General features: G+C 31.9%; 1 protein-coding gene across 1 annotated transcript in view; it reads right to left on the reverse strand.

Moving 5' to 3' along the window:
• LOC142324042 (uncharacterized) overlaps positions 1-23,233 on the reverse strand; it is a 111,078-nt gene that overhangs the window by 7,140 nt on the left and 80,705 nt on the right. Inside the window, exons 2-3 of the mRNA XM_075364634.1 lie at positions 16,928-17,104; positions 5,531-5,843 (exon numbers count right to left, since the gene is read on the reverse strand). Coding sequence (XP_075220749.1) covers positions 5,531-5,843; positions 16,928-17,102 — 488 coding nt within the window. The 5' untranslated portion in view covers positions 17,103-17,104. The remainder of the gene's footprint in view (positions 1-5,530; positions 5,844-16,927; positions 17,105-23,233) is intronic.

The following is a 23,233-nucleotide window of genomic DNA, read 5'->3' on the forward strand; positions in this document are numbered from 1 at the left end:
TGAATTATAATGAAATATTGTTTATTTTTTTCGCATTGTAACATCTTTTGGCCAAAATTTTCTATTTGTTTATATAATTTTTTTTACTGTTGATTTATCCTGAGATAGGGCCATCGCTGGAGAGGAAACATGGTGACATGGGGTACCTATCACAATTCCTTTCCGGTCACGGAGAATTTGGTGTATACTTACACAGGTTTAGAAGGAGGGAACTCCCAAATTGTGTGTACTGCAGTCAAGAGGACACTCCCTGCCACACCTTTTTTGAATGTACATGTTGGGAAGGTCTAAAAGCAAGATATAACATACAAGAGATTGCCCCAGAAACTACAAAAAAGTATATGCTGAGAGGCAAAAAGGAATGGTTGATAGATAATAGAGAGATTTGTGGCTGAGATTATAAAAGCTAAGGAAGCGGATTATAAAAAGTGGGAGGAATTCACTTTAAAAAAAAAAAAGTTGATGTGACATCACTTTGACAAAAAATGGTGACTGAGCCTAAGAAAGCCATTTTCTGACTCATTTTAGAATTGAACGTCCAGCAGTTATGAAAACTAATCATTATTAAATGCTTAATCAATAAAATTTTTTTATTCATTTATGCATTATAAATGAACAATACCAAAACATAATTACATAATTTCCATAACATACATGACACTGAACAGGTGTTAACTTGAAAACTAAGGTGATAGAAACATTTTTGAATTCAAGGAGAAAGATATAAATAGAAACTACTTCTACTTGCTATGATATGATAGGTGAATATGATTACATTTAATTACGTAGCACTTTTGTTGCTGCTCACGTGTTAAAATAATCTACGAAAAACCTTGTTAAAAATAAAATAGTAATATCAACAAAAAAATTAAAAAAAAAAAATTAGACATTTGTTCTAGTAATGGTTTTATGAAATATTATTTTTGACAAGCTGTTCAAAGAATTTTGTTAAGTGTATAAAATTGATGATATGAGTAATAAAAAAAGTACCATATAGTAGTTGTCACATCATTTTAATCTCTTAATGTAAACTGTAATTGCTTAATAAATTATAGTTCATAATTTATTTTGTGTGCCTGTTTTTATAATAAATATGTGAGTGTATATATATATATATATATATATATACACACACAATACAAGATACATATACAAGATCAAATTTAATTTTTATATATATATAGAATAACAATAACATGTCGTGAGCCATTCATAATCAATGCCCAGCAAAAACTACTGAAGATAAATTGAAGAAAATTTGTATACACATTCTTCTTACGGTGTGAGTACACATTAAGAAAGGATTTATTGAAATTTCGAGTTTAAAAGGTTAAAATGGAGTAACAATGAAATTTACCATTTTTTTAATTACTTAGTAAAAAATAGAGAAGATACCAACTTGATTTTTGGTGTAAAAAACTGTTTCAAAAATTTTCTGAAATTCGACCTTGAAAGGGATGAAAAAGATAAAATAATTTGAACAATGATTGCATATTTTCCTGATTTGCACAAATTTTCCCCCGGTGCGCATACACAAACCATTGAAAAGTTGTGAGAGAACCTGAAATGGTGAAACAAAAGCACTGAGATACAAGGAGACACCGCTTACTATCAATCATATCTTGTCGAGTTCAATTGTGTCAGAAGGTGACTGGTGATGTCTTGATGAGATTTTAGACCGCTTAAAATCATCTGGCTACCACAAATACCTCATTAATGTGAGTAAAAATTAACGGTTATTTAAATTAAAATCATTAAATACAAAAATGTAATATAAATTATTACATATTAGAATTATAGTGGCGCCCCTTTAATGGTAAATTAAAAACAAGAAAAAAAATCATTAACTGCCGATCGAATAAAATTCAAAAAGGTATTTTCATAATTTTATAAAATTATACTTGGCAATCTGTAATATTAAATTTGACCACAAATTAATGATTCAGAAAATATTGATTTTTTTTATCCTTATTAATTTAGAATATATGTAAGACACATCATAAGGTCAGGTCTCCACTGCTACTGCACTTTCGTTTACTAGTCCAATTTTCTATACAATTCGGTTATTTTTTATTTAATTATTTCCAGTTGCATAATTACAATTTGTTTTTTTTTTTTGTTCTGTCTGTCTTGTATCAGTTTGTAGTAGAATAATTTTTAAAATGGAATTGACAGTGAATAAATTGTCATAGAAATAGATATTCAGAAAAATAAAAAATAAGAAATACAAAAACACAAACACGAAAACTGAAGTTATTAAACAAACTTTCTGAGAATTAAACAAGAAAGTTTATCAAATAAACTTTCTGACATCGAGTAAAACTCAAAAATGAATTGGGATATATTTTCAGTATCGAATGTGACATGATCATTAATTTTTTTATCGTTTATCATCGGATGTACCACCATTGTTATTGAAGCAAACACCTATGGCTTCAGTAATCAACTAGTAAATATATAATCGGTTCAGATACAAGTTTTACCCTACAAATATTGTTTGGCGATTAAGTGGGATTAGAACAAAACAGAGAGAGGTTCTCCAATAGTTGGATAGGTTTGGAATTGATATTGTAACAATAACTGAAGTAAAGAAGAAGGTTAAAGGAAATCAACAATGCAGTAATTATTTGATGTTCTATAATGGAGTTGCTAAGAATTAAAGAGCTAAGGCAGGGGTGGCCGTTGTAGTAAGGAAAGCTCTTAAAAAATCTATAAGGAATTGGGATGAGATAAGTGAAAGGATTTTAAAAATGGAATTTAGGATTTGGGATCACTCAATAGTGGTGATCCTATAGATGATGCAGATAATAATACAAAGAATGATTTTGAGAACATCTTTGTTGATACCCTTACTAGAATAAGCCAGCACAAAGATATATTGATTTTAAGGGATTCGAATGCCAGAATGGATGGAGGAAACATGATGAAATCAATGGAAGGTTTGGTAATAAAATTGTAAATGATAATGGAAGAAAGTTGATTAATGTGTGCATAGCATTTGGATTGCTAGTAATGAACTGATACTTTCAACATAAGGAGATTCACTTGTATGTTTGGATACAGCCTACTCAGAACTTGAATCTATTATTGATTTAGATTATTTGATTCAGAGACAGAAATTTCAGTTACATACTGAAGATGAAAGGATGCTGAGAGGTGCTGAGTGTGAAATGGATCACTTCTTGTTAAAAGTGAAGGTGTGTATACAGTTTAAACATAGTATTAGTTAATCCAGGAGAATGAAGGAGGAACTGAAATAAGAGACTCAAGATACAAGCTGAAGCAGTTGAATCAGGAGTCGGTCAGGTTCTTGTATAAGTTGTGGTTGACAAAAATGATTACTAATCAGAGATGGACAGAGAGTGTGGAGGAGAATTATAGCCAACTGAAAGAATGTATTCATGGAGCAGCAAGTGAGACGTAAGAAAAAGTAAACAAATCAGTGAAGTTGGAATGAAGGATCGGATGGCTTGATTAAGGAGAAGAAGAAAGAATAGGAGAGGTGGTTGACTAGAAAATATTTTGTGGAATGAAAGTTATATACAAGAATTTTAATAGGGAAGTAAAGAAGGCAGTGGTGAATGCAAAAAGTGATATGTGGGAAAGTAGATGTGACAGAATCAAGATGTGTACGTGTGGCAGTCATACTAGGGAGGAATGGGAGGTTGTAAAGAGCTTGAGAATGGATACCCGTGGAAGAATAGATGTGTCAATGGTTAAAATGGAGAAATGGGAAAGATATTTTGAGGGAATGCTGAAAGGGAACCATTTACTGGGGATGTAAGGTTGTCTGATATTGGTGATAGAAGGCAGGATGTGGCGAGTGGAGTAATGAAAGAAATTTATAGGGCACTAAGACAGACAAAAAGTGGAAAATCACCATGTCCTGGAAATATTCCAATAGAACTCATTAAGAATAGTCCAGAGTGTGTGATTGAAGTATTGCAGAATATTTTTAATAGATGTCTTATTGAGGGGCAGAAAATATGCTAAAGGAATGGAAATTGGCATATATTATTTCAATAAAAAAGAAAGGAGTTAGAACAGACTGTAGGAACTATACAGGAATAAGAGTCACATTGTTTACTAGGAGGTTGTGTGGATGCATTGTTAAAACGAGAATAGAGAGGAAAAGAGTGATTGGAGAGGAGCAGACTGGTTTTACAGCAAGAAGGTCATGTGTGGATGATATTTTCATCCTGATACAACTTTTGAGTAAAAGGATAATTAGAAATTTGGAGACCCACATGATTTTCGTAGACCTAGAAAAAGCTTATAATATGGTACCAGTGAAGAAATAGTTCAAAGCTGTTAGTAATTGTGTGACCTTCATCCGACTTACATAAGAGCAATTTATGACTGGCATAAATACTGTCAAAAAAACTTTGACAGATGTTTTCTCACCTTAAAAGCACTTACTTGATTCCTATAAAACTTAATAAGGGTTTACATCGAAGTTGCTGCTTTTCTCCCATTCTGTTTAAGCTTTACTGGGATAAGGTATTGGAAGAATGGCGGAAAGATGTAAAAGGATGGGAGTGGAGGTGGATGGAGAAAATATTATTCATCATAGCACTAGATTGGTTTGATAATAGCAATATGATAAAAAAATTGATGGAAACCTTTATTAAGTGAGGTTTGAAGATGAATTTTAGTAAAGTATTTAGTGGCTGCTAAAGATGACTTGACTATAGATGGGAATACCATCGAGGCATGCAAGGACTTTAAGTACCTTGACTCTATATTATCACAGGAAGGAAATAGTGGAAAAGATATAAATCACTGTATAGCTTTGGGATGGATGGCTATCCAGCAATGCAATTCTTTGTGGTGGTCTGGAAGGATATGAAAAGCAATTACGTACAGGTTGTACAAGAGTGTTGTTAGGAGCATTTTATTGTATGGGTCAGAAGCTTGAGAGATTAGAAAAAGAGATGAGGGAAGGTTACTGGCTGTGGAAATGGAAGTGCTGCGCAGGAGTTCTGAAGTTTCTAGAATATGGTGCGTGAGAAATGAGGAGATCAGAAGAAAAATCGGGGCAACTGGTACAGTGATTGACGTTTTAGAGGGAAAAAGACTACAATGGTATGGGCATGTTCGGAGAATGGAGGAGTACAGATAGGGCATGTTCGGTGAATGGAGGAGTATAGATAGCCTAGGAAGATGTTGGATTGGATTCCAGACGAGAAGAGGAAACGTGGATAACCTCCAAGGCAGTGGATGTCTGAAGCGATGGAGAAGGAATTTGGAGGAGGAAAGTTGGCGGGATAGAAGATTTAAGTAAAACAACTATAAAATCCTAGCATGAAATTACCGGTTCTAAGTACTGTAATAATACAGCGCCATCAATGTTTTCGATTAGCGACCAAATCAAGTCGTAATCGGCGTGTAAAAGTGTCGCTTTTACACGCCGAAATTTACAGCTCGTAGAGGTTAACAGAAAAATATATGTAGCCTTTCTTTTATTTACTACCGGATGAAAGAAATGTACCATCATTCTGGTGGAGTACATACTGTAACAATAACTTACTTTATACTGTTGTCCGGGTTTGACATCGTTCTCCCAATGATAGATGTACGTTTTATATTCTGGTAACAACATGTTATTTTTTGTTTATCTGCATATTTCGGTGCAATTTTATCATCGTATATTAATTTATCATTCGATATTCTTGTCAATGGTGGTAGTTGTGAACATTTTACTGCGCTAACCTTTTTTACTAATGAACGAATAGATTCGTGGTACGGGTCGATATCCGGTATACGGCAACTAGGACTCCACACTAAGTATCCTTCTTTAAGCGAGATATTATAACTGTCATTATTTTCTTGCATATATGAACCTGTGAAAACAAAAATAAATTTATTAACAATCGGTTTAAATACAATTTTTAAACTACTTGAGGCAATAAATCGTTTCAATTTACTAACGACATGTTAGAAATTTTACTTTCCGCCGACCGCGGAAGGCTAGGCTTATGAAACCTGTCTTCCCGACGTAATTCCCCTTCAGACCGTCCACTGAAGTCCTTTCGGTGCTAACGCTTATAGGCTAGCAGGAATACGCCACAGCGGGGCACTAACTATATGGAGGGAGCAATGCGTCCCCTTTTCCGGAGGAGTCGCAATTGCTGATTTGTGTTAATTTTTATTGTAAGTTTTAGAGGAAGGGTTATGTAGAAGCTCTTCATCCGCTTCTGCTATGGCTGCCCTTCAGGACGCATCTCTGCTGGGCTCTGTTCCGGACTCCAGACCGTGATGTTGAGACGAGTAGTGGGTCTTCCTTCTTCTTCATCTTCTTCTTCTTCTCCCTCTTCTTCTTCTGAAGACCTCTTCATTCTTCTATTATGAAGAATGTGATGTCCCGACGTGTTGAAATTACAATTTCTTTTTCATACTCTACTTATCAGACTCGACAGAATCCTTGGCAACAGACCCCCAAGTGATCGGCGACATTTAGACTGGAGATTTATTTGGCCACAAAATATGAAAACCGATCAGTATCTTTCTTCCTCGACAGTTTCTATATATTATTTACTTTAAAATTAAGAACTTTGTCATGGAGAAAACACACCTTTCAGATTTATATAAGTTAATTTTTCCACTTAGTGTTCGAATATTTCCATAAGTTTAGTACTTTCTCAGAGATATCAGGATACATCTCAGAGATCGTTCTTATCCGAACGTTTATATGGAAATGTAATTTAAAACATATTTAAAATATAAAAAAACTGGAGAGGTATGTTTACTATCTCTATTATTGATATAAAATGAACTATTTTGCTGCTATTACGACCTGCGGACGTCTATGCATCATGTTCCACATTTATACTTTAGTTGCTATTTTTTACTGCATATATTTTCTCAAGAGTCAGTGATTTGAATTTATTGTTATTCATTACTAATATTTGGATGTTACCTATACGTGAAAATGTTTGTTTATTATCTTTAATATGATCAGCGTAATTAAATTTATATTTATTTATATGGTTGTAAATGTTCCTAAAGAATTTTTTTACACATTATACTCCTTTTTGGGCAGTTGTGGAAATATATAACAATTAGTATTTATTTTTTTAAAGTAAAACTAACCCGATTAAATTTTCTTTATAAGTCAACATTATTTTCAATATTGTTTGTGGCTCTATCAATAACATTATGTAGTTTTTTTTTACGGAATTGGTAGTATTGATTTATTATTATTTGTTGTAATTGGTATTATTGGTTTTTAATATACAACCAATCTTAATTTATTCTTATTATTTTTTATGCTGATATCTAAAATGTGGAATATGTAGGTCGATCAAAAATATGACTCATTTTAAAGTGCAATGACGTTTTTATTTTACAATGATTTTTGTATAATACGAGTATATACATAATTTGAAACAGAAAATTTGGAAGACCTTTAATTTAAAAATTGCTTCCATATTCTTTCAGACGATGCACAAAATTGTCTATAACAGTTTGAAGAATATCATATGTGATAATGTTAATTCTGTGACGCATTTTTTCTTTCAGTTCATTTATCGTGCGAGATCTGATCGAAAAGCTCGACTTTTGAGAGATTCTCACGGAAAAAAGTCTGTCTGCTGAAATAACTGGAAAGCGAGCCAGCTAAGAAATATCCCCGAAACGCGAAATAAGACGACCTGAAAACAAGATTCGTTAAATAATTAAGCTCAGTCAAAAAGAGTGGCTCTTAGCGCCATCTTGTTATAATCATAGCTATCGTCAAATTCTTCATTTATTAAAATCGATATTGTAAATTCCCCAGCATTTCACAGTAACAGTTAGTACTCATCTATTCAATAAATATAGACCAACGATTTTAAAAGCTAAAATTGCACACCGTGTTGGAATGGAGCGATTTTTTATGGATTGTATGTAGCCGAATACAAAGGGGAACAAAAAAAGAGTTTTTTCTCAGGAAGAAAAATAGGTGATTCTGATAGTCTTTTCTCCTGAATTCAAATATGATATCGGTTTTCCCCCATCACGCAAGGTTTCAAAGAGACAGGCATTTATAATTTCAAACATTTTAATACTTTCTGCATTCTTAACTACACAATATTCAAACATTTGACACACCTAGAAAGTAAGAAATGACGATTTTCTGCTATACTTTGCCTGTGGAGCATCCCTCTTGATGGTCCAATAATAATCGCCCAGCATATTAGGATTCCATTTGCTTTGATACCTCTTTTCCGAGGCTGAAATCTCCTGATGAAAGTGTTTCCCATGCTCATCACTCACTGCACCAAGATTTTCAGGGAAGAAATCTAGGTGCGAGTGCAGGAAGTGTATACTTATAAGGGCATATTACAACCCAAATTTTTATAAGATGTTATAAGATTGTTGACAGTATCACGGTAATTTTCCGCCTTTCGATTTCCCAAAAAACACTGAGTAACATTTTAGAATGCTTGCCAAGCTGCTTTCTTCAGTGGATTCAATAGTACTTCAAACTTTTCATCATGCATTAGTGATCGCATTTGTGGACCTACAAATATTCCTTCTTTAATTTTTGCATCGCTAATTTTAGGAAACTTCTGTTTTAAGTACATGAAACCAGGAGTATTGTCCGTGACCTTGACGAAATTCTTCATTAATCCTAGTTTGATATGTAATGGAGGTAGATACACATTTTTAGGATTACACAATGGGTCATGTTTCACATTTTTGTGTTCAGGAATGAACACAAAAATATATATATATATATTTTTATATATTATTATTATATATATTTATTATATATATATATATATATATATATATATATATATATATATACATATTGAAGCTTTTCCAATATAAATTTAAATTTTTCATGTGTTTCTTTCATACTAGCAGAGTGAGCCACAGGTACTGATGGAAATTTATTGCTATTATGCAGAAGCATAGTTTTTAAACTAACTTTAGAGGAATCAATGAACGAGCCCAATTTTGTTAGGTTATGTTCATTACAAAGTGTCTTCATAAGAGAAGAAATGTCATTACTAAACATTAAGCCATTTTCTTCAGAAAAATAGTCTTTTAATTCAGAATGACGGTTACATATCTTGTATTCGTTTGAAGAAGATTCCATCCTTTTAACCGGGAAGCAACCATTTCAGACTGTTTTTTGTATAACTTTAAATCTCGTATGAGATCGTAAGATTTTCTTGAGTCAGTAAATGAGGCTCAGATGAACTGCTTTGTTCAAAAGTTGTATCACCAAAATCTGCTTTTTTTCTTCCTTACTTCCATCAGACTCTGAACTCTCTTCATCTAATGTCACATGTTCTGGAAGCTTTGATATGGGTAATTCTTCGCAGTGGTGGAACTGGTCTCATTGCAGATTGTAAGTTAGGGTACACCACTGTATGTTTTGATTTTGACACAATCCCTTTAATGTGAGTTAAGCAGAAATAACAGTCAGAAGAGTGATCTTTGGGTTCTTTCCAAATCATAGGGATAGTAAATGGCATGTGGCTTGTGCCATTTTTCCATCCAATGAGAAGCCTGTAACACGATAAACAACAGATATGTGGGGCCCAGGCTCTTGTTTGGTCACCGACTTTACACCCAAAGTAAAGTTCATAACACTTTTTTACTAATTGAGTAAGGTTTCGCCTTTGGAACTTGAAAGTCACTTCACCACATACATAACAAAAATTGTTAGGATGATTTACACAAAAAACTCTAGACATTTTGTAACTAATACTAATTAAAAGAAATAAAGTTTTAAATACGTAATACACAATTATTCAGACACACAAAGCACTCATAATTTATGTGTTTACTGGTTCACTACTATCTCACAACTGGCATCGTTCTGATGAATGTGTGCTACACTAGATCACGTTTGTACATGTGTATACACATCTGAACTTGCACAGCAGTAGTAATGCAATCCTTTGAGTTAGCTCATTTGGTTCCATCATATTTACAATGCTCTAGGAGCTTTTACTTGACAATGGACGAAAAAACGTTTAAAAATATTAAAAAAAATTAAAATAACAAAAAACTGTGGGTTATGGATAAATTCCGAATACATGTTTGAAAACAGGATAAAAAACTGCAGTAAGTACACCTACTGGTACTCGTGAGACAAAAATCATGATCAGTGATATCAATAATTTTGTTTATTCATGTGAGCTTATAGCCTATTAACAGTGAGCTTTATCATCCGTGAAAAGTTCTTTTACAGTTTTTAGTTAGTGTAATCGAAGGAAGGATAACATAGTTTACAGTTTCTTTTTAGTTTTTTAACCGGCCTTCTGGACGGATGTTTCTCGGCTTTCAGTGACGGTCTTCTTGCATCTTTATTCTTTCTACCTGACTCTCCATGTTCGGTAGTGGTAGTTATTTACAACCGTTAACCTCAAAAAGCCTCTGAGCCTGAAAAGAGCGTCAAAACGGTGAGTGCAACTCCCTTCTTTCTTATGTCTTCTGTGTCTTTCTTCTGACGTAGTTGTTCATTTTTTGAGGCGTGAGAAAGCGGATGGGCGAGTAAAGTTTTTGAGCGTACGCGATAGTTAGGGCAAACTAATATTTCAATCTGTCACGACCCACGGTAATCAACTTTTAACATCATCTACTAGCCGCTATTGCTACGGCGTCGTCGAATTATCGGTACCGACAACGAACCTGAAAAAGAAAGGGAGTTGTTCTGGCAGTTTTTATCACGGATTCTTGTAACCTGTCTGAAGATCAATGCCCACGACTTTCTTTTTCCTGTTTAGCCTCCGGTAATTACCGTTCAGATAATACTTCAGAGGATGATATGTATGAGTGTAAATGAAGTGTAGTCTTGTCCAGTCTCAGTTCGACCATTCCTCAGATGTGTGGTTAATTGAAACCCAACCACCAAAGAACACCGGTATCCACGATCTAGTATTCAAATCCGTGTAAAAATAACTGACCTTACTAGGACTTGAACGCTAGAACTCTCGACTTCCAAATCAGCTGATTCGGGAAGAGGCGTCACCACTAGACCTACCCGGTGGGTGCCCCTACCCACGACTAACGTTTAAATTCACTTCTCATAATTTAAATAAATTCAACAAATGCGATTACTCCCGAGTGTGTGCTTCTGACTATATTATATATCGTCTGACTGACCTTATTAAAATTATACAACAAAGAAATGAGGCAATTCTTTTTGACCGACCGTATTATTTATTTTTATTTCTAAAGTGCATTCAACAATTTTATGAAAATTATTTAGTGTCTTAAATAGTAGATAGTTTTCTAAACCAATTTGTTTGTTGTATATAAATAAAATTTCATCGACATACCGGATCCGTAATTTTATTTTATAAGTATTTATGATATTGGTAAAATTATTAAATCTTCCACGTACTGAAAAATACTTCTTACATTATTCAACTTACATTTGTTAAGCCTTTTTTTTTTTGTAAATGATCGTTACCATTAAGTGTAAAGTAATATTGACTCGTGGATAGTTTAATAATTATTTATTATTACTTCATTAGAAATCGATTCATTATATTATTTTTGTTGAATATTTTTTATATATAATGTTCAGTAACATAGCGATTCCTTTTAATTTTCTTTTCCCTAATTCAAAATTATTTCTGATTTCGTGTGTTTCAAAATTAATTGGAAATTTTATAGCAAGGTGCGCTTATAATTTACTAAAGGTCGAATAGGTAACATCGACAAATTTTTTAAAAGTTCAGAGAATGTGGAAACTGATGAATTATTGTTTTTATAATTTTATTTTTATTATTTATTCTTTACAGTACTCAGAATTTTAATACGTTCAGTTTTTATTTATTTATTTGTAAATAAATTTACTGTTTAACAAAAATGAATAGATTTTATTTGCAGTTATCCTTCTTTTATAGTAAATGAACATTTACTTTAATTGCTTCAAATATGATTATTTCTTATTGTTGAAATTTTTTATTTTTAAATTCTAAACTATTCTCTTAATTTTCGTATGTTTTATGTTCATTTTTATTTCTGAAGTGACATTCTGTTTTATAAAATTTTCTTCTCTATGTTGCAATCTAACGAACATTTACCAGTGATGAGGTTGAAATTTTGATTGATATCTTCCTGAAGTACCACGATGTGTTATCATTATTGTTCTTTTCACCTTGCATCGAATGAGTACTTTAATATAATCCGGATTCTTAGAAATTTCCGGATAAATTTTATCGTTTGACATATTTATCGAAATTTTCAGGCGCTATCTTTCCAGAAGTTCGGTCTTCAAACTCTCCACGCAAAGAAAACATTGCTTTGAGCGAGATAAGGAAATTCTTTTTGTGGGAATTTTAGAGCGATCAGAAAACCATATTCGATTACATGAGTTTGAACATAACACTGAAAGATTTTGAAGGTAATAAAATCATAGTCTCTGATGTAAGTTCGATAACAAACTTATTTTCCAGATTTCTTTAAAATTTTCACTTTGACACTAAAATTGTTTTAATATTATTTAACACTGCGATTTCAATTTAATTTCTGTACCTACCGCTTGACCGCAATGGTTTTTCAGCGATCCACTAGGGATTGATAAATAATGTTTTAATGCTTTGTAGAACGCATTAACTTATAATTGAATCGATGAATCCTTGCTGTCATTCAATGTCTGCTGTTGTTCAAATGTAATAAAAAAAGAACGAAAACAGGTTACTTTTTTCTAACAAGTTGGAAAAAAGTAATATAGATTTTAACAATTTAGTTATAGATACGGCAAAACTATTATTCTTCTCAAGAAAATATAACATTATAATCTTATGGGTGTAATTCCCATTAATGATAAGTACACAAAAATAAAACTCTTGGAATTCAAATTCAGAAATTTTTCAAATTTTAGACAAATTTTCTTGAATTGTATAAATCGATTTTGTTTGCAACAAAATAAAACTATACCGTTATGATTTGCAGCGGTTTAATAAAACACTAAGCTTTTCATCATTATTAAACATTTGTTACACTTAATGAGGTTTGTTCATAAAATAACCGAACACTTTTAAATACGCGCCGAAGAGACATTTGGTGACGTGCGGTTAGAAGCATTGTGTTCGCATAACCTCTGTAACCACATGTTTTTGAATTGTTGATATCTAGTTTAGTTTTGGTGTTATTGCTATTTGAGTGCAATGTGTTATAGTGTTGGTAGCGATTTTTATAATGTACGATTTTCGGTAGCAGCGATACAACGTAAAATGTTGCGTGAATCTGGGGAAAACTTTCACAGAAACGTTTGACCTTTTGAAATAAGCTTGGGGAGATAATGCTCTAGGTCTTACGCAATTTTACGAATGGTTTTCTCGATTTAAGAGTGGTCGTCAGTCAATTGGAGATGACCCTCGAACGGGACGGCTTTCGACTTCAAACTTCACTTATGACATCCGCGTTCATAAAATCAACGATCTGGTGCGTGTAAATCGCAGATTGACTGTCAAAGAATTTGCAGAGGAGGTTAGTATCTCAATTGGATCATGCCATGACATTTTCACTGACAAACTGAACGTGCATTGAGTTGCAGAAAAGTGTGTTCCTCGTTTGATGACTGAACAGCAGAAACAACATCGAGTGGACGTTTGTCGGCAACTTCTCTAACATGCCGATGACGATGAAACATTTATGCAAAGAATCATAACGGGAGACGAAAGCTGGGTTTACGGCTACGAAATTGAGACAAAAGTTCAATCATCACAATAGATTAGCAACGGATTTCCACATCCCAAGAAAGTACGCCGGTCTCGATCCAATGTCAACGTAATGTTCTCCATTTTTTCGATTTTAATGGAATTGTGCATTTTGAATTCTTGCCTCAAAGTGAAACAGTAAACCCATGCGTACTATCAATGCGTTTTACAACGTTTACGTAAAAAAATCCGTAAAAAGAGACCAGAGTTTCACCACGACAATGCACCTGCACTCAGCTTTGTCAATTCGTCAGTTTTGTTCCAAAAATCAGATGACTATCCCCCTCAGCCACCCTACTCGCCAGACCTGGCTCCTTATGATTTTTTCTTATTTCCGAAATTAAAATCAGTGATGAAAGGACATACAGACTATTGATGGCATTAAAGCAAATTCGTCACGAACCTTAAAGGCCATTTCAAATGAAACTATCCAGGATTGTTTCGCGAAGTGGAGACACCGCTGGGAAAAGTGTGAGAGTAGGGGAGGGAAGTACTTTAAAGGGAACAAGGACCGATAATCTATAAAATTAATAATAAACATTAAAAAAATAAAGTTCGGTTATTTTCTTAACAAACCTCATATTACTGTCTGAAATAATATCATCTCTGACAGGGTCTCTCATGAAATCAGAACATCTTTTCAAAATATAGAAATGGGCTGTTTAATACTTTCCATAATTATGAATCTTATAAGACTGATATTTAGAAAATAAAGAATATATTTTGTTTATACTTATAAATGTGCAGTCTTTGCTAAAAAAATTCTATCAAACCAGACAAAAGAAACTGTTTTTGTGTTACTCAACATAATACTTGGTTATGAGGAAGGGACTTTACTAAACTTCCTTTGTGTTTTTTAATAGATTACCGAAAAATTGTAAAAATCTACCTACCAAATAATTTAAAATACAACTAAACCACTATTAACATGAACTGAAATTTATTTATTTATTACTATACACTGTACACCCGAAATATAATACTTCATGTTTAACGGCAATCATTAAGTGAAGCGATTTCAGTTTGTTTATTACATTAAAAGGCGTTAATATTTAGTAAACGTTAAGAAGTAAAAAGCAAATTAAAGATGTGTTTGAAATTTAAATGTAATTCCAACATTACTTAATGCCTTTTCTTTTTATTCTATCTGTAAATGAACATATCAGTAACGTATAAAAAAAATTGGTAATCACTGAGTAATTGATTATTTTTAGAACCAAAGAAAAGAAAAATAATAAGAAATTTATGTAAATCATAAATGATGCAAAAATTTTAATCTACATTCATAATAATACATCGTAAATAATTTCTCTAAACTGCAAAATAAAAATGTTATAATGCACTCTGATTTGAATATAACTAAACAGCAGCACTTGAAAACTGTTGAAAAGTTTGTAATGTTCAAGTATGACGAGATGCTAATTTGTTTTAGCTCTTAAAAGATTTTTTTTCATAATTTCACTACAGTTGAATTTCACCTAATGAATTATCAGGTTGATGAAGAGATGTGTGCATTATTATACAAAGTTTAGAGAAGGCAACATAAAAGCACCATGTCACTTTCTTTAGTATGCATTTAGTTGTCAGGAAATTTTCTCAAGATTTATATGTCATGCTAATTTTCCAACAATTGTAGTAACAAAACTGACTGATAGATTGCTCTGTATTATAAGAAATAAATCCTTTCTGCTTTCACATATAAATAAACAAATAAATAATTGGCAGAAAAAAATTTCATCTATTATTATACTTCAGTGATGGATTCACAGATAAAAACATCATTTGTGGAAAAGTGTGATACAGTGGATAACAAATTTATTTATGTTTTAATAAACTTATATAGCAGTACAGCAAAATAAAAATGTAGACCCAACAGGAAAAAAGATGTAGGTTTCTTTAGAATATATATGATTTATTCTGAAAAATTTCAAATATGAATTTTTGAAAGACTACTAATTTAATTTTGATTACGCTTTAAAATGTTTTTGTTAGCAGTAAAAAGAATATTTTTAGCAACTAGATGTTATTTTATTTTACCAAATTACATTTCTGATGCCACTTTAGAAATATTTATGAGGAGACCTTTATATCAATGTGATGTTGAATACATACTCAAAAGTTCACATATGTAAAAAATGATTGCTATTGGTTACATAAGCTTAATGATATACACTTTTTGTATCTAATGAAGTTAATTATTTTTTTAAATTGACCCTTTTAATTTTTAACTATTGAAGATTATAAGGCTATTCCCTTATTTATAAATATTATTTTAGGCGTCGCTGGAAAAAAACAAGAAATATCACAATTTTTTTAAAAATCAGACATAACAGTGCTGTAAAATTCCCATAGGTATTTTAGAAGCATGAAATATAAAGAATGTCACAAGTTATAGCATGTCTTATAAATAGCAATAAGCGAAAGAAACAAGAAATGTCAATGAATCGGCAGAATAAACCGGTAATGTCCATGCATTAAGCTCTTTCACATACTCTACAATCTGCCTTTATTCTTTGATATGTGGTGAACTTCCTTTGATATGTCTGCTCTCATAAATGAAATTAAAAAAATGATTTGTCACTTCAACTACTTCATTATAATTATTATTATAATTAATGGTACGATGCAAGGAATGTATGTAAGAAAGGTTAAGAGTAATAGTCATCTTTTGTTTGTGAAAATGAATATTTCACACACACCTTCAACGGTCAGTAAAATAACAAAATTTATTTCTTGATCTAACATTTTTATATATAGTAATATATAACTGTTCATAACCTTTGTCCAGAAGTTTGAAATGACGGTCAGTCATGATTATCGAAAACTTCTGAAACAATCTAATGTTTTTTGTCATTCTTTTTTTTTTTATTACATTTGATCAACGACAAACATTGAATGACAGCAAGGATTCATCAATTCAATTTTAAGTTAATGCATTATACGAAGCGTTAGATCATTTATCAATCTCCAGTGGATCGCTGAAAAACCACTGCGATGAAGTGGGAGGTACCAGATATTAAATTGAAATCACAGTATTAAATAATGTTTAAACAGTTCAAGTGTCAAAGTGAAAATTTGAAAGAAATCGGGTAAGTAGGTCGTTCATCGAACTTACATCAGAGACTATAATTTTATTACCTTCAAAATCTTTCCGTGTTATGTTCAAACCTATGAAATTGGATATGGTTTTCTGATCACGCTTAAACTCACACTATACTGAAAACAATATAATTTATTAAAGTTAGTTTACTTACCGTTAATAGTTTCAGGAAACGTGTACTCATTTGATAAATTCCATATTAATTCATTGTATGTAACATATGATGTATCATTAAAGAAATAATACATCATAATTATCAAAAGACATAGTATGCAAAACGTTACTCGTAGACAGGGTCTTGTTTGAGAACCCAGTCCTGCCAGTCTCATTTCTGAAACAAAAGAAAATATTAAAAAATGTCTTATCCAGTAAATAATTTTACCTGAAAAAGTTTTTTTATGTTAAGTTTACCTGAAAATCGTCTTATTTGTACAGATTCAGGTTTGACCTGCCTAAAATTTAACCCGAGTGCGAGGTAGAAGAGTAAAACATGTATTCTTTCTGTGCCCGTGATTTGTTATAGAATGTAGAGAGTTGCTGGGCAACCTGAGATGTAAGCACAAGTTCCGCCCTGAGGATACCCTATGAATCCTATTACAAGGTGAGGCGCAGTGGAAGACTGTGGAAAGATCAATCAGGACGATCATAAGGAAGCTGCAATTATACGTAGAGTCCCGCAGAGGAGAATGGCGCCGGAGGACGCATGTACAGACAGGTTCTAAGCTGAGTGTTTTATTTTAGTGTCCGTATGGAGTGAGTCGGCCATTGGATAATCCAGAGGTTTCTGAGGCCTGTATCGAATCAGAATCTATCGTAACTTTATCCGTACTCTGTAACGAGAGTGTACATGAAGCCGCGTTATTCGCCAGATTTAATAGGTTAAGAAATTCGATTATTTACAAACCAATTTGGACGGGGTTGAAAACGAATTCTAGATGTCTACCGTTATGAGATTAATGGCTATCGGTCTCAATCCGTTGATCGTCCTTCCGCACGCTGAAGTAACCCTTTTAACATCTGTAACGTCTTGACACACTCTACCCGTACTAAGTTAATTACTTTAATTCGAAATGTTTTCAGTCAAAGGATAAACGACAAAAAGGATAAAAAAAATTGCCTGATATAATTTTAATGCATTCAACTACTGCTACGCTGACTTGATTTCTATTATCATTCGCCCACATACAGTATTAACGAACAGTAAGCTTTATTATTTAATTTTTATGTGAAGTTTCTACTCTGAAAGTATAAAATAACTAATAATTGGAAGATCGTCGAATGACTAAGCAAACAAAAGATAGGGAGTCAGAATCTTGTGGAGACGAAAACTAAATCGGCGAGCTATGAAAGACGTTTGGTTTAGTTAAATTGTGTTTTTAACTTTGAGGAAGGTTTTTGAGTAAATTTATTCAGGTGACTATTATTTGGTCACGATTCCTTTATAAAATGTATATTAAAAAATTTACATAGATCTAACATGCTCTTACTACTGTACTTATAAAATTGCGTGATTGTTGTCTGATAATAGTTGGTGTTATATTTTGTGACTCTGTGCATTTTGCAGCTCTTTGAATCGTAAAATTTGCATGTAGGCGAAATGTCGTATGGGCGTATACGATACGTATTCTGCTATTGTTTCCTGTACTTTACCTCGTGTTTCAATAGTTTACAGCTAAGAATAAACTGCATCATAAATAAATGTCGGTGGGTGTTCCTTCAGCACGCGAAGTTTTTACAACATTATGATTATTCACAGTTTACATAATCTTTACTCGTCTTTAATAATTAAATGAAATATATTGTTAATCATATAACTAAGTATAAAATAGAGATTTAACTATTATATAAAAAAAAATGATCCTCCTAATTCGAACCGGAACGGTAATATAAATTACGTGAAAATTAAGACAGATTATATGTAAAACAAAATGCTTATTTCTTTGTACCAATGTTTGCTTAAAATTGAGAAACGCTGGACCGATATAAATTATTCTTTTATCCGTGAATTTATAAAATTTCCGAGGAAGGCTTTATGCGTAAATTAATCCGGATAACCGATAATTATAGGATGACCGTTAAGTTCTAAATCCAGAAACTATTTTACAGGATAATCTTTTTAAGTAATATTTTGGATCGCCGACTAAATTACGTTATCGTAATTTATCGATATATTTGTTTAACGATATCAAAGATATCGTTTGGCGAAAGATATCTATCCTAGTTTTTGCTTACGAAATTTAAAAAAACTGATGTGGACACCACATGACTTCCTTGTACGCCTATTAGATTACATATACATATTTTTTTAAATGAAAAGTACATAAAATTCTATTTAATAACTTCTGATATATTTTCACATTTTTTTTTTTATTATTGAATTATTATTTACCGTAAAAAAATGTTACAATCAGAAGTTAATGATTTAACTTCTGGATTAATAATTTATTAATACATTAATAAATTTAAATTTAAAATAAAAGTTACAAAAAAAAAGGAGATGAAGTCTGATTCGAACCGATGTGCCTTCCCCTTATAAGATCCAAATATTTTATCAATTAAAATTTAATTTGGCTATAACTCTGGAACCAATGAAAACAAGTACCACATATGATACAGCGTTGAAAAGCTCTCAATACTTATTACTGCAGTTAAGAAAAGTCCAAAATCGTTTTTTGAGTTATTGGAGGTGTATACTTACGTATAATCTGTACATTCTTAGGAGATATGAAATAAACAAACTGCGATGTGGTAGCGCGTGTATATAGAGCAACATTATTGTAGGTGCCGAGTTGTAACTGCCGGATCTTTATAAACAAAACATCATTATTTATCACCGACATTAAAATAACAGTATAAATTTTCTTATTCCGTATAAGATATTTTTAATTTTCTTTTAACCGCAGTTCTGTGGTTCAGTATTTTTTTTAGTACGCGCGACTGTGTGTGTTTACTCGGTTAGGATAGCGGGTTTAATTTTTTGTATTATCTCTTTGGTTGTTAGTTTGTAGCGAATAGATGCCAGAAATCTACTTTTTGTCAAAAGCAAGCGAGCGGCTGATAAATATTTCAAGAAAACTTAGCTGACATCGTTAAGATTTCAGGGGTACAGAAGGCTATGTATTTTTAAAATAAGCTCATTTTCAAACATTAAAACATTTTAATTTATGCTCAATGTTGTAAAAATCGTATGACAGACCCCGAATCGAGATAAAAATGCCAATTTAAAATACTTTAATAAAAAGTTTAATTTAAAACACAGCTGTCAATATAAAAATCCTTTTGCTTTTAGTTTTCTGCGGAATTCGATGATAAAACGAAAGAAAAATAATATAATTATTTACATACGAAATTTTAATTATACGTGCAGCTCATAAATAGCGTTACAAAAATTGTGAAAAAGTAAATTTTTTTGTAAGTCACTGATATTTCGAAGCAATTTTCCTAATTGTAATAAATAAAAAACAAAAAAAAATAGTCTTTTTTTAAATGTTGCAGAACGCCATTTCATCGACCATTCAAAGAATATTTTAACTCGAAGAGGGCCGACAAATTTTCCGATAAATTTTTCAAGTAAAGAATTCTACTTACTTTAAGTAACGTACTGTATGTTATACTACTGCGTGTTTGGGCTTAATCGAATTTCTCTGGCAATATTTACCTAAAACCGTCCTCTGTGTTAAATTAAAATATCGGTAAAAGAATCGGTTCAGCGATTCCGAGTTAATAAATTTATACAATAGTTAATTATCTTTCTCTTTAGCCACCTTTCCTTAATGCATTTTTTACCCGGACGCTGATTCCCGTTGGATCTGTGCAAAAGATAAGGGTGTCTTTTTGAAAAATAATATGTCATTTGTATTTGTGAGTCGGGCGTTGAGTTTATTGACCTATCGGGGTACACATTTCCTGTCCGGTGGTCGTATTAAAAGATGTACTCTGGTTAAAGCGATTAAAGGATATAAAACTAGGCCTCCATTTTAATTCACTGTTATAACAAGACCAGTATTTTTATACAAAGCAAACACCCTTTTTTTTCTTTAAAAAAAAAGATAATTAATTTTTGTGTTTATTGACTCTCTCTTCTGTAATTATTTATAAAAATAAGCCATATTAAAAAAAATCCTTGTATAACATGTATAGATGTTTTTATTGGAACTTATTAAAGGTAAACAAGACGTTAATGTCATGAATATCAAAAGATCACAAAACATGCGACGATAAACTTCTTTATTAACGTTACACATCGACAACACAAACAACAACAGTTGAAAGGGTGAATTTAATAATAATATGATAATAAAAGCTTAGATCGATATTATACACCTTGACGATTGAAAATTTACTCCGATTAGTATCGTCCTTTGTTTACAGAAAAAAAAAAAAAAAATATATATATATATATATATATATATATATATATATTTGTTCGTAAAAGATTATAAAATCGATTTTAAAGTATTCGGTTCAGTTCATATTTATATACGTCATTTTAACGATGTGATGAAATACATTTGTCTTTTATTTCGTTTAGTACTTTATTATTTAAATGACCGATAGAAAACAAATTTAACTTCCTCACGTCAGTACTTTCATAAAATATTCCTTTTTAATTATATTTTATAAATGGTATGACAGCTTTTGTGACGTACAACGGAAAATTTCAAAATATGTTCATTTATTTATTTATTTTTTTATCTAATTATGTTCAATTTCCAAACGTACAAAGAACAGTTTTGTTTATTAAAAAAAAAAAAAAAAATACTTATTTAACCTTCTAGTCTATCGAGTCGGCAAATAAACAATACTTTTAGATCTGACACGAGACGAAAATCCTACTCAAAAATGATAAACTAATCGTTAGAAATATCAAGTAACTCATACCAAGCTTACTACAGTAGGCGACGAATGGTGGTTCTTCACTGTTGCAAACCCTGCACGCTAAACCATTTGAAATAAAGGCGACATTTAACTCTACAAGTGGTACCTTGATTTATTTAACCGATGAAACTGGCTGTGTAATTAATATAAATAAGTAACAAGGTAAAACAACAAATTAATGTACTCCGTTATATCGAGAAACAACGCCAAAAAAGTTTATAAATGTAGGTTGTTAATAAAGTATGGAACCCCTTAAATAACTGTTTAACAAAAACACTAAAAAAAAAAAAAAAAAAAAAAAAAAAAAAAAAACTGTTAGCTTCTAAACTATCAAACATTTTAAATGGAAAGGGTTGTAAAAGATCATTTTAAAAGTCATTGAAAAACAAAAATTTTGACATAAAACGTTTCAGGCTACAACAATCTTAATCAAAATAGTGCCATTTAATATTTTTTCACAGCTACAGTCTAAAAACTAATTTTGAGTACACCCCAAGCAGCGGGATCATACTCGAAATAGATTGTTTTGAGATGGGGCATTGTTGTACAGTTATTTAAGAACTAGTATACAAACCAGTTTTGAAAAAACATTAAACGGTCGCAGTTTTGGATAGGGTTGTTGTAGCCTCGAAATTGTTACATTAAAACTATCGTTTACCATTTAAAATAATTGTCACAACTCCACCCTTTCCGCCGGCCGCCTACGAGAGCCCTCTGGGTGCTTGGGGCGTACTTGTCTCGTACCGAAAAATATATCGTTTAAAGGTAGGAGCATTTGTTTATTTAACTTTTGTGTGTCTAAATACTAGAGTTATTTAAGGTTCGCCGTTCTCTCTCTCTCTCTCTCTCTCTCTCTCTCTCTCTCTCTCTCTCTCTCTCTCTCTCTCTCTCTGTGTGTGTGTGTGTGTGTGTGTGTGGTGTGTGTGTGTGCGCGTGTGTGTATGTCTCTGTGTGTGTGTGTGTGTGTGTGTGTGTGTGTGTGTGTGTGTGTGTGTGTGTGTGTGTGTGTGTGTGTGTGTGTGTGTAAAGGTGATTCACGAAGAATATAGTAAACTTTCATTACATGTTCTACCGGTGAAAATAAAGAAGAATAAACACAGATTTGTAAACGCTTCGTTAGTGAGTGTCGGGTGGCGAAAACTTTTGCCCTGATTTCTGCAACTTCGGTAAAATTAAGCTAGACTGTAATCCTTGGGACCCAAATTAAGGGGTAATTTAGTGGTTTTATATGAAATGAATTTGAAACATTGAAAAAATAAGGTCTCAGAACTTTATTTTTAGTAGTATTCGAAAAATCTGTACTAAAAGAAAAAGGATTGAGATTGAAAAATACACTATTTGATGTTTGATGTAAAGTAAGTTTATTAAGTGGGAAATAACAAATATGTTTTAAACAACTTGTCGAGAATTTATTCTGTGTAAATACTATTTTACTCAGAATCAAATTCTCAAATATTGAAAATTTTGTTTTGTTTAATACAGTACCTAGTTTAAAATCTACCACGATTTTATACATTTTTTAAAATAAACTTCTAAATTTTAACGTTTTTATTTAGTTTCTGTAAACTTTATTCATACCATT

The sequence above is a fragment of the Lycorma delicatula genome, chromosome 4 (genome assembly GCF_047948215.1).
Source record: "Lycorma delicatula isolate Av1 chromosome 4, ASM4794821v1, whole genome shotgun sequence".
Classification (NCBI taxonomy): Eukaryota; Metazoa; Arthropoda; class Insecta; order Hemiptera; family Fulgoridae; genus Lycorma; species Lycorma delicatula.